This window comes from Pelodiscus sinensis, chromosome Z (genome assembly GCF_052426305.1).
Source record: "Pelodiscus sinensis isolate ZL-2025 chromosome Z, ASM5242630v1, whole genome shotgun sequence".
NCBI lineage: Eukaryota > Metazoa > Chordata > Testudines > Trionychidae > Pelodiscus > Pelodiscus sinensis.
In genome coordinates this window covers 15,058,120-15,078,360 of record NC_143085.1, presented here as the reverse complement: position 1 = coordinate 15,078,360, position 20,241 = coordinate 15,058,120, and the positions used below count along the sequence as shown (strand labels likewise).

At 46.2% G+C, this 20,241-nt stretch overlaps 1 protein-coding gene across 3 annotated transcripts; it reads right to left on the bottom strand.

The window, feature by feature from the left end:
- Positions 1-289: 289 nt before the first annotated feature.
- MRPL40 (mitochondrial ribosomal protein L40) lies at positions 290-20,217 on the bottom strand. 3 transcript variants are annotated; one of them, XM_075898291.2, is made up of 4 exons: positions 20,080-20,217; positions 14,561-14,644; positions 4,254-4,409; positions 290-751 (listed from the first exon to the last, which is right to left on the bottom strand). In XM_075898291.2, the coding sequence occupies exons 2-4, from the start codon at positions 14,590-14,592 to the stop codon at positions 442-444; spliced, it is 498 nt and encodes a 165-aa protein (XP_075754406.1). In that variant the 5' UTR covers positions 14,593-14,644; positions 20,080-20,217; the 3' UTR covers positions 290-441. The 3 variants fall into 3 exon arrangements, with proteins under 3 accessions (XP_075754406.1, XP_075754405.1, XP_075754407.1); XM_075898290.2 differs by lacking the exon at positions 20,080-20,217 and adding an exon at positions 15,930-16,107; XM_075898292.2 differs by lacking the exon at positions 20,080-20,217 and adding an exon at positions 15,688-15,813.
- Positions 20,218-20,241: the final 24 nt, after the last annotated feature.

Genomic DNA, 20,241 nt, shown 5'->3' with positions numbered 1-20,241 from the left:
TACAGCCAGTTTAAAAGCCGGCTCCTATTGCCTCTGATGCAGGAGGTCACGGGGAGGGGAGTGTAACAGTATACCCACTAACATCCTTAGTACAGTAGAACCCTGTTTCTGGTGTAATTAGGACCAGATTATATAATCAAAACTCTGGCTAAACCAGTTTCTGGCCCTGGCATCAGAGTTATTTGGTAAATGCAGAGAGCCTTTAAGGTGTCAGATGAACAGGGTTCAATGTATTTTGCTTTTATTGGAGTTTTTATTGGCAAGATGGACAGTTATAAAAAGAAAGAAACAAGAACAAGATGGTGTTTTTATTTTCATTTGACAGCCATGTGCATAGGGATATTAGAAAAAGCAGACAGAATAGTTTAATCTTATCCCATTGTGTTGTCCTTTAAATGCACTGAGTATCTCCTGACAGCTGTGCGGCAGAGTCTTCTGATCTCAGTGTGTGTACACTTTGGTAACGTCAATGCATTTCCCTTCAGGAGCCTCATAGCCAGGAATCTGTGGTGTGTAACTAGGCCCCTCTTTCTCATAGGGAAACAGGTCATCATCTCGTTTTATTGCTGCTTGGTAAAGTTCTTCTGATTCAAGACGCAATTCGTTTAGTGCCTCCTCCTGAGCTGCCATAAGAGACTTCAGTGTTTCCATCTCTGCATCATGCTCTATCTTCTTGTACAGGGCCCACTTCTTCAGGAGTAGGGCTCGCCTTTCACTTTCTTCAAAGGACAGTGGGGAGATCTCACGCACTCTGGCAGAAATGAAAGAAAAGAACTTTCACACAAGCTGCTCACATCTCAAGGAGCAAGCATCCAGCAAAAACTACAGTCACACACACAGGCAAGTTGGCCCAAACACATGATGCTTTGTATTGTCTTTATGTAGGGTCTTTTCATAGAATCATAGAATACTAGGACTGGAACGGACCTCAAGAGGTCATCGAGTCCTGTCCTCACAGCAGGACCAAGTACTGTCTAGACCAGAGGTCTCCAAGCTTTTTACACCCAAGATCACTTTTTAAATCTCCGAACAGGCGAAGATCTACCGCCCTGCCCCTTCCTTGAAGCCCCGCCCCTTCCTGAAGCCCTGCCCTCTCTATTCTCCTCCTGTCCACCACTTGCTATCCCCAGCCCTTACTTCCACACTCTGATAAACAGTTTATTTTTAAATTATGCGATATATAAAATTAAAATCATGTGTTTATAGTTATGAAATAAATGGTCTGTTTTTTATTCATGCTATTTAAATCTAAAATGAAGCATTTATAATTATACATTTTGTGGGGACAGAGTTCTGCGGTGGGGAGCAGGGAAGAGGGAACAGGGTGCTGGGAGGGCAGAGGACAGGGTTCTGCAGCAGGGGACAGAGTGCCAGTGGGGACAGGTTTCTGCAGCTGGGGACAGGGTGCCAGTGGGGACAGGAATATTGACAGAGTTCTGTAGCTGAGGACAGGGGAGTGAGAACAGAGTTCGGTGAGTGGGAACAGGGGAGGGGACAGAGTTCTGTGGCTGGGGACAGGGGAGTGGGGACAGAGTTCTGTAGCTGGGGACAGGAGAGTGAGGACAGAGGAGTGGGGACAGAATTCTGTGGCTGGGGACAGAGGAGTGGGGACAGAGTTTGGGGAGTGAGGAGGGAAGTGGGGACAGAGTTCTGTGGCTGGGGAGTGGGGTGCCAGTGGAGGCAGAGAGTCTTCTGCCTCTGCCTCCTCCCAGGATTCTCTCCCCCTCCCCCCCGAGGGAAACCAGCATGTGCCTGCCCCGGGACCGACCCCCTCATGGCGCAGGGAAGCCCTGCGTGCACACGCCTGCCCTGGGGCCGACCCCCCAGTGCAGGAAAACCCCACGCGCATGCCTGCCCGGGGGCCAACCCTGGTGCAGGGAAACAACCTCTGAACTGTCATTCATGCTTAAATTTGACACTTTACTACTGGGCCTTAAAGATGCTAATTATCTTACCTATTACGAAGATAGCTTCCCCAATTATCACGTCTAATATCATTAGCTCACAGACATTAACCCTCCTGCCCTCATCCCCCCTCTGTTCTAAAATCTGATTTGTCCTTTTTATATGTGTTCACTTTTTTTGATTGTATCCCTTTGGTATATTTGGTCATGCCAATTTTCTTCCACAATTTGATCTGAGGAAGTGGGTCTGGCCAACGAGAGCTCATTACCTGATAAACCTTCTTGTTAGTATTTAAAGTACTGCACAGTCCTATCTTTTGTTTGAGCTAGACCAGACTAACACGGCTACATCTCTATTACTATTACACATGAAGTAGTTACCTTCTTTTAAAAGTAAGAAAACAGAAGGTTAAAGACTTGCCCAAAATAATTAGAGAGACCAGGTGGTGAGGTAATAGCTTTTGCTGAACCAATTTCTGCTCTGGAGAGACAATCCTTTGAGCCACACCCCAGTTTTCTTCAGATCTGGGAACAGAACTCCCAGCTCACCACAGCATGTAAGGTGGAACACACTTCTCAGCACAAATGGTTAGCATATAATGTAAGGGAGCTTACATTCATTATTTTGCTAAATGACAAATGGACCCTGGATTTCTAGTGTCTGTAAACAAAATACAAAGTGTTTAGCATCAGTAGTTAGCATATATTGTTAAGGGACTATTCAACAGAGTGTGATCCATCAACACTTCTGAAGTCCTAAAACAAGAAGGTGGGGTTAGTGTAGTGGTTTTCAAACAGACACAGAAGCAAGTCAAAATCAGTAAACTACATGCTTGTGTGGCCTCTTCTGGAAAAATTCACATGCCACCCAGCTAATTAGCAGAATGCCCACAGCTAGGGTTTTTTTTCTAATGATGATGTACATTGACACATGCCTTGATACACATAGAAGAAGATATCCCAAACATGGATGGAAAAGATTACAGGGAACACTGGTCACAATCCAATTTTAATGAGATCAGAAGGGCAGATTTAAGATTTCCTGGATTGTGGGGCTCAGGTTATAGGCCCTCCTGGCTAAGGCTGAACTCCTTGGGCTTTGGTTTCCTCCCTGGGACTTGAGAGAGCTCAGGTTTCAGCTTCTGCCCCATGAGGTCATGTAGTAATTTTTGTTGTCAGAAGAAGTTTTCAATGCAATGAAGTTTGAGAACCAGAAGGTTACTGTAACATTGTGAAACTGGGAATTCCCTTCCCAGACCTGAAGAACAGCTCTGTTTGTCTCAAAAGCTTGTAGCTCATGAGCAGAAGATGATCCAACAAAAGATAATACCTCACCATGTGGTCTCTCTAATTACCTTGGAGTGACACAGCCACTACTACATTGCCCAAAGTCAGTGGCAGAGGGAGGAGTAGAACTTAGGACTTACAACTAAAACTATGATTTAATCATAGGCATTTTTAGTAAAAGTCGTGGACATGTGAGGGGCCATGAATTTTTGTTCACTGCCCATGAGCTATCCTGTCTGATACTAAAAATACCTGTGATTTAAAATAGGAAGGTGGAGAAGGGGGTTGAGGCACTCAAGCCCAGCAGCACCAACTGCATGGGGCCACAGCATACTCCCAACTTCCGCGTAACCACTGCCCAGGAGCCACCAGAACAGTGGCTGTTGTGGCAGCCAGCTGCTTTAGCAGTACGGGATCAGACACATTAATTTCTACAGGAAACATGCAGGTCACAGAATCCATAATTTCCTTGACATTCAAGAAGCCCTATGTATAATTCTCAAATTTTTGCTCCAACCATTAAACAAAAGATGCCAGAATAGGGATACCAATGAACCTGCAATGGGAACAAAAGTTATACCAGAGAAGTTACACTGATATATTTTGCATGTGTCAAGCAGAACATTCCAAAACCAGAGAGATAGATCTGCATCCCTCCTTTCATGATAGACTGTTAGGCCCTCCAGAAAATCCCACAAAGTCCATTTCTGCACTTGGACTTAGAGACAGGATTAGTCTGAGACTTGATCTGGTTATCAAAAGGTTGTGGTTTTTTTAAAAACAATTTTGTATGCCATAGCCCAGAATTAATTTTTTCCCATTAGAAACACAAAACTTGTAATCTAAAGCAGTTTGCAAAAAGAGAAAAAAATTCAAAAATAGTTCTAGCACTGCAGAATTTCTTGATATTTTAGCTGTTTATCTCAAAACCGACTCTCTTATATCCAATAAAAGGCAGCTCATGGACAAAAGAATAATGCCAGTACGTAAAGGATATTTCACTGTTATTTTCACTTCTCCAGTTCATTATCCACCCCAGAAAAAGCTGACTGTTCTCCATACCTTGAAGCATCCAAAAATTTAGTTGGTGTGAAAAAATCTTCAATCGGAATCATTTCCTGTGAAGCTTTTTCCAGTTTTTTTATCTTCTTTTTCATACGGTCTTTTTGTACTTGTGCTCTCTTTGGATCCACCTTCTTCTTCTTCTTTGGTTCTGCTCTAATAGAGGAAATTAATTTTTTTTATCTGTGTACATATACGTGTAATAATTAATACTTTCATTTCTATAGTAATAGGGAATATTTATTCATGTCAGCAATTTGGAAAGCATTCTTTTAGCAATTCAATATAAAATGTAATGCTGTACATTTTCTGATCAGTCTGTACATAAGAATAATACTGAGCATTTTTCAAACATTAATTAGTCTTCATAGTGTAGTAAAATATAGTAAAAACTATGTGTGCTTCTTCCCCCTTCCATTACTTAAGCTTGAAACAGCAGGTATCATTTAGCTGATTGCCCATGTTTTAGAAGCTGTAGAGCAGGCATGTCCAAAGTCCGGCCCGCGGGCCAATTGCGGCCCGTGTTCCAGTTTAATACGGCCCCACAGGTAATTTGGCAATATCTATCTTTTATGGCCCCAACGAATCCATATGTATTGAGATGAATACATTGTAAAATCTCAGTTAATGTCAGTTGGTCTAAATCAGTTATAAATATATTTGGACACAACATGTATACTTGGTGTTATATTCCTGTTCATATTTTTTGAACTTAAAAGTTGACAGACAACCTTTATTACCAATAATATGTAATGTACTTTACAATGTTCCTGACATATTTCAGCTTCCTGGACTTTTTTTTCATCTGGCCTTCAGATATGAAAGGCAGAGTGATTTAACACCTGTTTAGATTTGTCATCCATGTGACGAAATGAAAAGTATGCCGTTTGCAATAAACTTTGCATAAAATAGTTAATTTGCATTTCATTTTAATGGTTCAAAGAATGTCAGGCAAAATGGTCGGCCCTCACGCATGTTCACTTCATCAAGTCTGGCCCTCTTTGAAAAAAGTTTGGACACCCCTGCTGTAGAGGAACTAGCTGTTTAGACCCATTTCTCAAGGACTGGATTACACGTACTTGAGTTAAGCAATAGCAATTAGCAAATTTCCCTAAGTAAGCTATACTGGTAGTTGTTACTGAGTGGAATAAAGTTGAAGTATGCTAACCAATAACTCTGCAACACGAAGCTAAGGTAACAAATCAAGACATGCCAAGTTAGATAAGAAAGTTAAAGAAAGTATAAAAAGGATGCTTAGCCTATGCCCAAGGTCGGCTTTGCTTTGAGCACTGAGCTTCTTAGCCGAACCTTGATTGCAACCAATAAAATTGAGTTGGACCCAGCCTAAAAGTGTGACTCTCTTCTGCGGGCAAATTGACTTAGCCTCCAGTGGACAAACCTAGCAATTTATGCAACAATAGCACTACTGTGATATACCCATTTGGGTCCATTACTTGCATAATGCTACAAAGTCAATAGCAGCCACGTTTAAAACTCTGGTGTCCTTGGTTGGCCTGGAGTCTACCAACCCATGCTGCTTTCTTATACTATGCACACAATAAGCAGACAGGTTTTATATTTGGATGTTGGCTTGAAACAGAATTCATACAGTATTTTAGCTACTAAGTCATAAGGAAGTTAAATATCAGTTAATTGAATAGTCAGGTAATCTCATGAATTCTGATTGGTGATTTGACTATTTCATAGTCCCCGACAGCCAGTGCACTCCAGCCCCAATCTCAAGGAGCCCTCTGCCACTCCGTGCTGCTGCCTTTGTATCAAAGGCAGCAGCACAAGGTGCCAGGCAGGAGCTGGGCCATGAGGGGAGCCAGTTTGAAAAACAGCTCCCCTCATGGACTGGCTGCCTGTCACCCTGTGCTGCTGCCTCTGTCTAGGCAGGGGATCTGAGCTCCCAGAGCCAGTGTGAGCCAGGACAGAGCTGGGTTAGCTGCCCATCCAGCTGTTAATACACTTTAAATGCAGAGCTACAGTGGGAGTAGATCCTCGACCCAGCGTGAACCAGGACTGAGCCGGGCTGCCTGCCTGCCCGGCCCCTAATACATGTTAAATGCAGAGCCATAGCAGGGGTAGGCCCTGGAACTGTAGCAAACCATGACTGAGCCAGGCTGTTGACCAGCCTGTTAAAAAAATTTACTGGCAAGTGGAGGGAAGGGAAATACATGTAGTCTGTAGTATTAACTTATAAGCTTTTGCTTATCGGTTAATCAGCTACATTATTACATCACTACTGAGTCATTTTAACCAACTTGTATTAATAAAAGTTAGCATGCAAATTGAAACTATACATGTATACAAGAATACATGGAAGTACTATAATCGCCATACTCTGGGTTTCCCTAATTTGGGAACATCTGTAGTATGGATCCTGGCAGGAAGAAGCAGCCTTGTATGCTGCAGCTCCACCTTCCCCTGAGCTGGAGGAATGGCAGCATAGTGATGTGCTCTGCCTGAGGCTTTTCCCTGATTATCCCATAGTGGCAGCAGGAAAGTGCTTGGGAGCAGCAGGGGACAAGGAGCACCCAGTAAGCACTATACTCTCATCCCACTCACTCTCTGGTCTGGCAAAATCTTTAATCTGGCAAATCCTGTTTCCCAGGGTTGCCAAATTAGAGAAATTAAAGTGTATTTTTAGTGCCGTTAGTGCTACATTTCAACTACTGTTCAAACAAAAAATCTGGAACACTGTTTAAACTAAAAGTTATTTAAACATGTAACCCTGAAACTGCTAACAATCCTAGTGGTTACCCAACTGCAGAGTCCGCAGCAAAACCAGCTCTCCAGGAGCGGCAAGGGCTGCCATCTCTGCTTCCATGGAAGTTTTGCTGCAGGCTCTGCTGTAGAAGCCTCACCAGGAGTAGGCTTCTCCCAAGGAATCATTAACCTTCTGCAGGGGAATGGTGAGGAGGGGAGGGAACCAGCTATGGAAAGGTGCTGCTCCAGCCAGCCAGAGCAGCCTCTGTCTGTGGTGGGCCCCGGGACTGGAGCAGTTATGATCTAATCTAATCTTCAAACATACACGTATAATACATGTCTTCATAACGGAGGTATTAAGAGTAAATATAACTAAAATGTATTTAGAGCACTACTTACAAACTGCATATATGGGAATTAAACATTATCCTACAGCAGTGGTCCCCAACGTGGTGCCCGCGAGCGCCATAGTGCCAGTGGGCCATTTCTGTGCTCCCGCCAAGTGATTGGGGCCAGCCCTGCCCCTCGGCACGCAACACAAGGGCGCATGGGCGGTGCTGGCCCTGGGTGCGCAGCACATGGTTGGTGCCGGCCCTGGGCGCACGGCAGTTAGGCAGCCCCACCCCTGGGTGTGCAGCACGAGGTCAGTGCCAGCCCCGGGTGTGGGGCATATGGATGGGGCCGGTCCAGGCGCATGGCACAGGGACGGCGCTGGCCCCGGACGTGCAGCACATGGGTGGACCCGCCCCCAGGTGAGCGGCGCAAGGGCTGTGCCAGCACCAGGCTTGCAGCATATGAGCAGCACCGACCCGGCCGCACAGCATGCGGTGGCCCTGCCACCAGGCGCGCGGCGCATGGGTGCTGCCAGCTCCTGGGCGCATGGCACAGGCGCCGGCTCCAGACACGCAGTGCATGGGCGGTGGCAGCTCCGCCCCCGGGCGCACGGGACATGGGCTGTTCCGGCCCTGGGTGCGCGGCGTCTGGGCGGCCCCACTCCTGTGTGTGCAGCACAGTTGCGACGCCAGCCCCGGGAGTGCAGCGCATGGGTGGCCCCGCCCCCAGGTGTATGGGTGGCCCAGCCCCCGGGTGCCCAGCATGTGAACGGCCCCGTCCCAGGGCGCCCAGTAGCCCCAAAAGATTGAGGACCACTGCCCTACAGCATAATAATTCTATCTTCATTTACGTCTATGCGTCATAAAGTAGAATTATATGATCACATTCATTTGAATAATTTAAACTTTCCTAACTTCCTGTAAGCAGGATGTGAATATCTGAAAAATATTATACATATACGCTTCCTTTACTATGGGAGTTTCCGACTTTTACTGGGAGGATCCTTTATACAGCAGTCTAGGCCTAGAGACTGTAACTCCCATGAGCCCTTGGGAAAAAGGAGGGAAAAACTCTTGCTCTTTCAGACAGAGGGAGAGTGAATTAGGGGAGGCTCCATTTTGGAGAGAGGAGTCAGATTTATGGGTGTGGCGCTCAGGGCCGGCTTTAGGAATTGCGGGGTCCAGTTCAAACCGTTTTGGTGGGCCCCCCCTCCCACCCAGGATTTTTTGTTGAGAAAAAAAACCCAAACCACACACCCACCAAACCACATACAAATATCATATCAGAAGTAGATCTGATCAAAATGTTTATCAATATGGTTGAACATTTAAAAAAAAAAAAAAATGCCATCCTTTAGTATGCAAAATTTTACACAAAATTAAATCAGTTGCCTTAAGTGTAGGTCAAATATTTTCAATTGCAAACTATCCATTTTTTTCAATAAAGTTTAAAGTTTGATTTTTAAAAAGTTACCAGAAAGCATTGCTGTTTTCTGTTACATTGATTTACTTTTCAAATAGCAAAAATGGAGTCTTTGTTAAGAAAGGGTATGTCTACACTACCCACCTAGTTCGAACTGAGGGGGGGTAATGAAGTCATACGGAGTTGCAAATGAAGCCCAGGATTTGAATTTCCCGGGCTTCATTTGCATAAAGCCAGCCGGCGCCATTTTTAAATGCAGGCTAGGTCGGACCCCATGCCGCGCGGCTATACGCCGCACGGACTAGCTAGTTCAGATTAGGCTTCCTAATCCGATCTAGCTGTACGCCTCGTGGAACAGCTATTCCGAACTAGCTAGTCCATGCCACGTGTAGCTGCGCGGCACAGGGTCCGACCTAGCCGGCATTTAAAAATGGCGCCAGCTTTATGCAAATGATGCCCGGGAAATTCAAATCCCGGGCTTCATTTGCAACTCCGTATGACTACATTACCCCCCATAGTTCGAACCAGGGGGGTAGTGTAGACATACCCAAAGTGTCAGTTCTGTGGTCAAATTCCAGGCCTTAGTGATTTCAGCACCAATGATTTCACTAGGTAATATGGTACCTCACCACCATTGCCTCCTTTGCACTGCCCTTCAACACACTGCCTGCATGTTGAGTCCAAGGTCAGTCTACACAAGATTTCATCAATGATTTTTGCTCAAGCGATCACTGAGACAAGACAAGGACTCTCAATTGATCTAGTCAGCTCTGCCTTTAAACACTGGATGTAAAGTGTCAGATATAATTGAGGACTCCCAAATAGACTGTACACTACCAGAAATAAAACCTGTTTCCATCTTCTGTGACTTTCAGTTAGATGTGACTCACTATCCTCTACTTAGTGTTCAAGTTATGGTAGACCCTAAGCCAGGTCGTATTAAGTTTCTCTATGTTTCTCTGATGAACTGTGACAAAAAAAGGAGGGGGGAAAGGGAAACTGGTGAATTTAGAGAGGTCTTTCCCTTCAATCAAATAGCAGTATTGCCAACCCAAAAATCACAAGTAACGCCTACATAAAGTTATGAGAATGGTCTACAAATCACAAGATTTTAAAAAATAAAATGTTGGATTTTTATTGGCCTTTTGTTTATTGAATATTTAGGGTTCATGTTTTAAAGCTTTCCTCCTTAGCTGTAAGGCCCAGAAGTATAGAGAACTTTTTTTAAATGAAAGCTGAGATTCCTACATAATCAATTGACTCCAGGCCTTTACAAAAACACCAAATGTTTTGAGACTCATGGCAAAACAATGGAGGAATTCTTGTGAGCCCATGCTTTGCCCACAGTATAAATAAAAAAGCCACAGTATCTTCTCCACTAAACATCCTAATGAGGTACTGCAAATGGTAAACTGAATTCAACAGCTCCTGATATGAACAGGTATCAACCTAGTTTTTCATATTTGAGATGGGTTACCAGGAATCATACATGACAATATGAAATGTTTCCACTCTCAAGTCAGCATATTCACAAAGCACCTATAATTCTGATCCATGCATTTATTGGATAGTGAAAGAGAAAGGAGGGGAATTAGTGTAGATAAATGTTCAACTTAAAAAAAAAAATAGCCTGAAGGAATTAGGGCTGGGCTCCTACATCTCATGTTCAGAACTAAGACACTTATGACTAGATTTTAAAAGGTTTGTACAGATCTTTGAAGATCCGAGTTGGCAACTGTCTCTTTAGGAGCTTAATTACCTTTGAAAATCTGAGATTAGATTTCCAAGTCCAATTATCAAAACTGACTTTAGTCACTTAAGTACGTTTGAAAATTTTAACTAGGGGCCTAAAGAGACAAAAATAGACAAAAGGCAGGAGATACAGTATTCCTTTTAAAGCCATGTGACATCTATTTTTAACTAAATTTTATATTATTTTTCTCCCAGGGGCAACTGACCCCTCCGGCCCGCTCACTACGCCACTGCCCCTCCTCCTGCAGATCTATCATCTTATGCATGTGAAGATCTGAGAGATCCATCCCATGAATCTGCAGTTAGTGTCTGTAGCGCCTGCTTCTGGATGGTGTCTCAATGCTGCCACATTCACCTCCAAAGAGGGGGCTTCCCAAAGCAGGCCCTTGCTGCAGACCCCCAAGGCATCCACAGATCCAGTCTCCTTTCAATGGGCCCACTTCACAGGGCTCATTGATCTTGGATCTGGCTTCCATCCCCTCTCCAACCTTTGCAACTGCCCAGAGGTGCTCACCTTCCGCCTTATCCATTCCCACCTCTTTCACCCCACAGGGACAGTCTCTGCCTCACTTGTCCTAGGGACTGTTCTACCAAGACGTAATACAAAGTTTCCATGTAAAAGGACTCACTACAAAGCTAAAAACTTCAATGAGAGAATGATTAATACAGAGACGTGTCTCCCTGCAGCAGATGTAGACACCTCTGCCTGCCTACATCCCTCTCCCCCAGAGTCTACAACCCCATTGCAAAGCAGGGGAGTGGAAGGAAAGAGGCTGAGGCCCATCCATGGGACTGAAGCAGTCATAAGCAAGCCATGCCCAGGAACCATTCTCCTGTCCATTGCCGGTGCAGTGTTGCTTCAGGCACGCTGAAATGCAGTCACCTCTAGGGTGGGCTGGACAGCTGTTTAACACCTGCACAAGGTTTCAGGAAGGGGGCAGTGTGGGCTGCCTTCCTGTAGAGCCCCCATCAGAACTACTGTGCCCTCCTGGCTTAGGAAAAGAATAAACAGGAGGATTGGAAATTAACCCGCCCAGTCTCACATCCCCTAGGCAGGGAATGAGCCATCTACATTAGGCCCCAGCTGGAGTATCATGTCCAGTTCTGGGTGCCACATTTCAGGAAACGTGGGGAAACTGGAGAAAGCCCAGAGAAGATCAACACAAATGATGAAAGGTCTAGAGAACATGAGATATGAGGCAAAGCTAAAGAAATTGGCCTTATTTACCTTGGAAAAGAGAAGACCAAAAAGGAACATGAGAGCAGCTTCCAAGTATCAGAAGGAGGAGGAAGAAAAATTGTTCTCCTTGGCCTCTGAGGTTAGGATGAGAAGCAATGGGCTTAAATTGCAGCAACGGAGGTTTAGGTTGGACATTAGGAAAAACTTCCTGTTTGTCAGGGTGGTTAAATACTGGAATAAATTGCCTAGTGAGACTGCAGAATCTCCATCACTGGAGATATTTAAGACCAGGTTAGACAGTCACCTGACAGGGATGAGCTAAGACAACTCAACTTTGGAAGTCCCAGCGGCCACACGGATACTTACAGAACATGCTGAGGGACTCAACTTAAGTGTGGTTGCATATGAAAGCAAATATATACAAATAGCTTCTCTCACACTGACAGGAATGAATACAAAGATTAAGGCAAGACTACACAACACACAGGCCCCATTTAAGTCAGTTCTGCTGATATTAATAAAATGCAATATTTACCCGACAGCACTTTTCATGAGCAATGACAGTTCACGAATTTAGCTACTAAAACACATATCATGAGAAGATCATTGCACTGACTACTTTTTTGTTTTGGCTCCCACTTGCCGGCCACGTGTTGATCCCCACATAAACCCAAACTGCACCGTGGGGCACAAACAAACTGGCCATGGGCAGCATACCAAGTTATTAATAAATATTTTATAAACCTTTACCTTTTCTCTCTGCTGCCATGTCTCCTCCCCTTGTTCCATCAGCTCCCCTGGTGCCTGCTACCCCTCACCCTCCTCTACTGTCCTGACTCCTGCCCTTCTCACTGCCCTCAGCCTTCCTGAGACCTGCCCCCCTCCACCAGCCCCCCTCCACCAGCCCTTCTCTCCCCCCGTGCCCATTCCTCCAGTAGCCCCACTCTGATCATGTGAGCTATCCCTCTTCTAACACCTCCCTCTACACACCTGCCCTGCCTCTCTCCTCTGGTGCTAGTCCCTCCCCTGCAGGTGTCTGCCCCTCTGCTTCACCCCAGAATCCCCTGGCACCTGCACCTTCCCTTAGCCCTGCACCCTCCTGGTGTCTCCCCCTTCCCTTACTGCCCCTGCCCTCTTTTTCCCTGATTCCCATTCCCTCACCACTCTCTGCCCCTGTTATCCTCATTCCTCTCTGTGCCCTCACACATGACTTGCTCCATCCCCTCCTTTCTCATGCCCACCCCTTGTTTCAAGCATTCTCCTAACACCTCCCCCTCTAGCTTCCAATACCCTTCCCCTCTCTTCTCCTCTACCAGCATCACCCTTTCCCTCACTGTCTGCAATTGACACCCTGCCATTTGTCTCTCCTCTAGCCTGTCTCTTGGTGCCTTCACCTCCCCCTCCGCCCAAGCCCCTCCTCCTTCCACCCCTCCCCCTTCACCCAAGCCTCTTCTCCCACCTCCGCCCCAGCCCCTTTCCTCTCCTCTGCCCCCCACCTCTGCCCCAGCTTCTTTCCCCTCCCTTGCCTCCCACCTCCACCCAAACCCCTTCTGCCCCTGCCCTCACCCTTGCCCCTTCCCTTCCCCGGCCACCGCCGCACAAGCTGGTTCCCTACCAGTCAGGCCCTGCAACGTGCCTCCCACGAGTTTAAAAAACCCAGGCCGTGACCTCACGTCACGCCCGGGCGTCCTCCTCCCAGCAGCAACACTGCGCAAGGCTGCAGCAGCCAGCAATGGGAGCAGCGCTGAGCTGCGCACAGCAAGGACAGTCCAGGGTCGAGGGGGGCACTCTGGGGGCGAGGTGGGAGGATGCACGGGGGGGCCGGCAGGAGGGGCCGGGGCCCGCTCCAGGTAGAGCCGGGGAGAGACCCAGCTCCACATATTGTTGGAGCAGGGCCCCGGTTCTGTAACTTGCCAGCACTTCCAGGTGCAGGGGCGCGAGGCCCCCTTAGGCGCGGGGCCTGATTCGGCCGAATCGGCTTAAGGCCAGTCCTGGTGGCGCCTTTTCCAGGTCAGGAACTGTTGTACTGGAGCTAGAGTCTTTTACTGCGAGCCTGCTGGGGTTTGGATCTAGCAGTCTGCTTCAAGGGCTGTTGGTGGTTGTCCCTGGAGGGGACAGCCACAGGCATAGCCAGGGTCAGAGAAGGGCCTGCGTAACCCCGCATAGACTGTAACTGTGTGTAACTATGACTCTTTGGGAAAATGCTGCCTGGGACAGAGCACAGAAGACAAATTGACTCTGGGTCCAAAGAGAGCCAGAGGGATCTGCCCAGTAAACCACAGCTGATGGCATTTGGTGGGGCTTGCTTCAGTGGCAGAGGGATTTTGTGGCTGGCTGCCTGCCTGCGTGGACTAACGCACACAACCTGCACAACTGCAGACCTTCAAGCGCAGCCACACAAGCAAGTGAATCCAAAAGAGTGCACACTTTGAAGTGGGATAAATGCTGGCAATATAAATGCCAGTTACCTACGTTTTCTTTATGTCTGCATACTTTGCTAATTGATTTTATTCACTTTTAATCTGTTAAACCCTGTTTCTTTAAGTTGTTAAGTAAAAGTTAAATTAAATTCTAATTTAATCAATCAGATGTATATTATTTATAATTGTTGTTTTGGAGTTAGATCCAAATTATTATTGGAATATGTTTATTCCTGGAGGCTCCCAACGCACACCATTAAGTGTGTACAGGGCCAGCTTGGTGGATGTACCACCATTGAATATTCCTTTAGGAGTAAGGGACTGCAGCAAGGGGGGTGTAGGGAATCCCCAACTATACAATGTCACCACTGTGGTACTCAGGAACCCCTTTAGAGTTAAAACCAAGCACCCAGGTGAGTGTGGTCTGCTCCCAGTAACCCAGAAAGGAAAAAGGGGGTTACATATGAAATACATAAACTGTATTTTACCTCATGGGGAGGGATGCCTGAAATGCCAGCATAGACGTCTGCCAGTGATTTCCCCGAAACTGAATGGTCCAGGACAGCTGAGAACTAAGGAAAAAAGGAATACAAAGCAAATTCAACTATGTTACTATTTAATTTTTATAGACCGCCTTTTATAGTAATTCCACTTGCAGATGTACATTATAATGAGTAATCTTCAATCCATCCTCAACTGTTTGAGCTTCTGGTAAGGCTCTGCTGATTCAATTGTACCAAAAATTAACTCAGCCAAATAACAGTTAGTTTTTTGCACTGTTTGAAAGCATGCACCAACAAGAGAAAATTACTTTAAAAATCACTATAATATAATGGGGAGTGGAGAGAGAGCTCTATGGTTTGAGCATTGGCCTACTAAACCTAGGGCTGTGAGTTCAATCCTTGAGGGCGCCATCTAGGGTAAATCTGTCAGGGATGATACTTGGTCCTGCTCAAATTGGTCAGGGATGATGATACTTGGTCCCGCTGTGAGGGCAGGAATGTGGACTCAATGACCTATCAAGGTCCCTTCCAGCTCTATGAGATGGTCTATCTCCCTACATTATGGCTCAGATTCCCATGACAGTGTATTCGAGGTGTGAAAATAACCAATATTGTGAGCTACAGAGAATTTTCACCTTCACTTTTAGACCCTGAGAAACTGCATCACTCAATTCCTACAAGTCTGCTAGAAAGGATGAAATACAAAGTCTGAACCACAAAGAGTACAGATTAAGCTCTTCTGCTTGAGCACAAACTAAGTCTGCAAGTACCCCATTGTTAGGACTCCATCTCAATCTAAGCAAGCATCTGACTTTTTTGCAAATCTGCATCCTTCTGCCAAGGAGCATGTCTCTCAGCCCAGGATGTGCTGCTTCTAGAAAGGCAACCCCCACAACTGGCAATGAAGGTAACCAGGCAGATCAAAGGTAGCACAACACACGAAAGGCTAGAAATTGCAGCAAGGATCAGGCTTATGGAAGGCACCAGTGATGAACTACTTCAAAGCTTGGCACGGGGGCCTACCATCCCCAGAGGGGCCAGGGAACGTGAGGCTGGCTGCAGCTGGGCTTGGACCAAGAGCGCGGCGTGCGCGGGCCTAGTGACCACTCCACCTTTTGCATTATTCCTGCGCGTGTCCTGTCCCCTCCGCGCGCGGACAGCGGCCACTCCCACGTACTCCAGAGGGAGGCGCACGCGCTGCCCTGGCGCCCGCAGCGTGAGCACACAGCTCGTGCCGCTAGGGGGCGCTGTCAGCGGGCCTCGCGCCGGGCCGGGGGTGGTGCCACCGGGGGCAAACGGCGGTTGGGGACGGCCAGCGGTGCGGGCAGGCGCTGGGGGGTGCCCGTGACCCTACCTGAGCAGGGAGCTCCCCGCTCCGCCCCGAACGCCGGAGAGCAGGCGCGCCGCCCCGCAGGCTGCCGCCAGCATAGCTCTCGCGGGGCCCGGGTCACTGCAGCAGCAATGGCTCCTCTAGTCCGCGCCAGTGTTGTGCACCAGCAACTGCGGCCCGCGGCAAACCTGCTCCCCCCTCTCTAGTTCCGCCTCGCAGAGAACCCGGCCGTGGTGGCGCGGAGCAGCGTGGGAGAGGAGGCTGGTGCAGAGGTCGATGCTTGCGCCTGACTCACCGCTTGAAGCCGGCGGGCGGGAGGCTTAAAGATGGAGAAAGAGGCTCTTTGCACAGACAGCAGGTCAGCTAAGCTGCAGGACTCACATGGGACGGAAGGGGGAGCTCGGGCAGAGACTATGAGCAAGTCTGATGCTGATCTCTGGGTCCTGAAAACGTAGAAGCCTCTCAACTTCTCTGATCCCTGAGCCAACTGTATCTCTTCAACCCTAAACATACAGAATCCTAGAGCCCAGTCCCTGCAGTCCGTGAATCCGGAAAACCTCTTAAACCTAATCCCTTTGAACCCCACTCCTTTAGAGTAATCTCTGAAATCTTGGCTCCCTAAAACTCCCGAAGCCAGTAGCTGTCCTTGATTGATAGTATGATTGTAGTTTGTCTTTCTCTTGCACTCTCAGGGTGTCCCGAAACACAGCTATTAACACCTGACATAAAACATAAATTAGTGGCAAGTACTAAGGATATGTGGAGGTGGAATCAGACGACAATCTCCAAAGTGCAGAAAGATTTGAGGGAGGAAGGAGTTTTCAAAATGTCTAGAGGATTAATACATTTGCATGGAGAAACTCTTAATTATCTGATTATGAAAGATTCTTAGACTCCCAAGGATGAAGTCTGGCCCCATTCTAGTAAATGGGAGTTTTATCTGTAATGTAAATAGGTCCACTCTTTCACTGTAAGTATCAAAAGAACATTTTCTTTCAACTGCTCTTTTAACCTATTCAAACAATTCAAGTTCTCCCTTGAAGGCCTTTCTGAAATTAGTTAGCAATTTTCAAAGTGGCTTTCTGAAATTAAGCCACTGAAGAGATCAAATTTGAGCTACTGATTGAAACATGTAGGACCTGACTCCACAATAATTCAAGTGTATACTATCTGGCTATGTCTATACTGGCGCAATCTTGAGCCAGGGATATGCAAATGAGGCTAAGTGTGGAATATTGCTGAGCCTCATTTGCATATCTAATGAGCCACCACTTTTGCAGAAGAGGCTCTTGCACCAGAAGGAGCTGTCTACACTGCCCCTTCTTGCGCAAGAAAAACCCTCTTGCGCAATGCTGTTATTCCTGAGGCAAGAGCCTCTTCCGCAAAAATGGCAGCTCATTAGAGAGGCAAATGATGCTCGGCAATATTCCACGCTTAGCCTCATTTGCATATCTCTGGCGCAAGATTGCACCAGTGTAGACATAGCCTCTGTGCTTAGATAATTGACGGCTGCTTTGTGTCATATAATTCTCTATTCCCTTTAACTTGACTGGCATACAAATTCTTAAACTCTGCAGCTGGATCAACACTGAGGTATAAGTATTCAAAGTATAGGTTAGATAAATGTCTGTCAGAGATGGTCTAGAGTACTGGGTCCTGCCATGAGGGCAGGGGACTGGACTCAATGACCTCTCGAGGTGCCTTCCAGTCCTAATATTCTATGATTCTATGAAAGTTGGCTTCCCTTCCCCCTCCATGAAAGGCTTTCTGCTGTAATGCTATCTTCTTTTTTAAATATAAAAATGGAAGAATTAATGGAAACGTGCAGGATTCTTCAGCTGAAATGCTAATAATTGAAAATAAAGAATTTAGCACATAAGTTTAAATAGAGTTTCTCTGTATTCCTTATGTTATTAAACAAAAATCAGCTATTCGTTTTGATGATGGTTGAGTATTCTAGGTCTAAATGTATTTGACATGGCTGAAATAATAGACATTCTTTTTGTAAATGACTGTGCTTGAATCAGTTAATGGCCAGGTGAGCTGACTTCAGGCTGCCACCATACCTCTTTAAAAAGCTTCCCAGTAGGGGAGGGTGGGGAGAGTGGAGAAGGAGTTTTGAGAATAACTAACTATTGATAAGGAGAATCAGAGGAGCCAAGCAGAGCAACATCAGCACTGCCAAAGACTGCAGGGAGAAGTGAGGGGCTCTGACAGAGAGTGTTTGGAGGTTCCTTTTTCCCCAGATGGCCAGAGATTTCAGCCGGTGGCTGAAGAGGACTGTTTACTCAGCCCCAACTGGCCAGGAGCATTGGTCCCAACACGCCTTCCTTTTTTTTTTGGCCAAGGGATAGAAGCCCAAATGCTGAGAAAAGGCAAGTTGGACTTGTACCGTGGCTCCTAAACTGTAGGATAGTAGGTGGAACAGGGGTCTGGGACCCAGGAGTGGGACTGATCCTGCCAGAATATACATACTTTGACATACCTATGGAATTGTGTATTCATGTAAAATTTGTGGAAAGAAAAAAGTTAAGAATGGAATTCCTATTATAAGCATACATTCTTTGGAGCATATGTCAGACAATAATTGGTAGTGCTTAGGGAAGAACTTGGCCTACAGTGAGGTCATCCTATTATCTGCTAAATGGTATCTGGCTTCTTTTGATGAAGCATCTGGTACAGGCCACTGTGAGAGTTCACAGACTAAACTAAATTGACCACTGGTTTGGTATGTCTCTGACTCCTGGACGTAAATCATGGCTTTGTGTAAATCAGTGTGAATTATGCCACAGTGGAACTAGGATTTCACCCCTGAATTTTAATACCAGAACCTCGCACTGGATAGTCACCAATAAATAGGGCATAAATACCTATTCAGACAGGACTTCAATTGAGATAAAACTTTAGTCTTTTCATCTCATGATTTTTGTACAATTCCAAAGCTTTTATTGTGCAAAACAGGATAATACATTAATGGAAATATGCTACAAGCATTAACAGTGAGTGTGATAAATATTCTGCTTAGGTCACTCATGAAAAAGTAAAAACAAAAATCAGATTCTTTCAACCTCACAACATTGCATATTATTAATAGGGGAAGAGACAGGCAGGCCCAGGAGGGTAGACTAGATTGGGTGTTTTTATCTCTGATTTCAATGATTTTCTGATGCTTAAAACTATGAAAAATATAGGGACAATCAAAATGTTCCCCTACAGAAAGTAAAAATTCCCTAGTGTTGATAAAAATAATGTAAAGAATAGTTATTCACCAAACATTTTTGTTTATGAAATAACTATAGAGAAAATGATATTGTAGTAAAATCAATTATATAAGCATCAACTACAAAGGTAATGAAATATATCTTGTGTCTAGACATAGTTACAGTTTGTATTGGCAAGTTTATCTCTTCATACAATTATATAATGATGTATGTGGTAGCATAAAGTTTCACATTGGGTACTGAATAAACAATTATAGGGATATTTACCAAGTGCTGGTAATTCAGAGACCCATATGGTTTTATATGATTAAAAATGCAAAGTATACCTCATCTGTTGCCCTGATCCTGAAAACACTTGCACATATGTAGTTCCAGTGAACTGAAGGACTACAGTGTTTGCTGAATTGGAGTCCTCGTTATTGAAAATTATTTCCCTTTTCTTATCTAAATGTTTTTTCCCATTACCGTTGTTGGTTTACTTTCTGCATTTCTCTCAGCTTGGCCAGTGAAAATAGACTAGTCAGTTTCACTTGCAGGTTGTCACTAACAGTCATCCCCACAATGCAACTGCTTTTCAATTCAGACCCTCCCCCAACTCTATAGAAAGAATCATTCAACACAGACCTCCCCGCATCCCATCTCTGCCCAAGGGTAGGTCACTCAACCCAGATCTCTCATCTCTGCCTTGGATGTGTGTGACAATCAATTCACACCTCCCATCTTTGCAGGGGAGGAGGGATGTCACCCCAGGGGGGTGTATGGGAGCTCTGCTTGGGGAGGAGGTGTCACTCAACACAATCCAGACCTGCCTCCCTGTGTGCTGCGTGGGGGTCCCTCAACTCGGACCCGCTCGGGAGAGACTGGGAGTGGGGGCATTCTCCTGGGGTCGCTCAGCCCAGACCGATCCCTGTCCCGACGGGGCAGCGGCGGTTGGGGTCGCTGGTTTCTCCTACCCTCTCCAGACGAGGGCAGTCGGGCTCGGTGCCGCTGTTTCCCGCCGGGCCGGCTAAGTGGTTGCTCGGCATTCACTTCCGGCGTTGCCGGGGAGCCGAGCGGGGGATGCGGCCGGGAGGAGGTGGACGGGACCGCGGCCGGGGGATGGAGCAGCGCTGAGG

What these genes read in the sequence shown, in the direction of transcription:
- MRPL40 (XM_075898290.2), bottom strand. Translation starts at nt 16,003, where the DNA reads ATGCTGGCGGCAGCCTGCGGGGCGGCGCGCCTGCTCTCCGGCGTTCGG. An exon ending in GCGGGGAGCTCCCTGCTCAG is followed by an intron (nt 14,645 to 15,929) that starts GTAGGGTCACGG and finishes TTTTTTCCTTAG; the next exon opens with TTCTCAGCTGTCCTGGACCA. An exon ending in AAATTTTTGGATGCTTCAAG is followed by an intron (nt 752 to 4,253) that starts GTATGGAGAACA and finishes CATTTCTGCCAG; the next exon opens with AGTGCGTGAGATCTCCCCAC.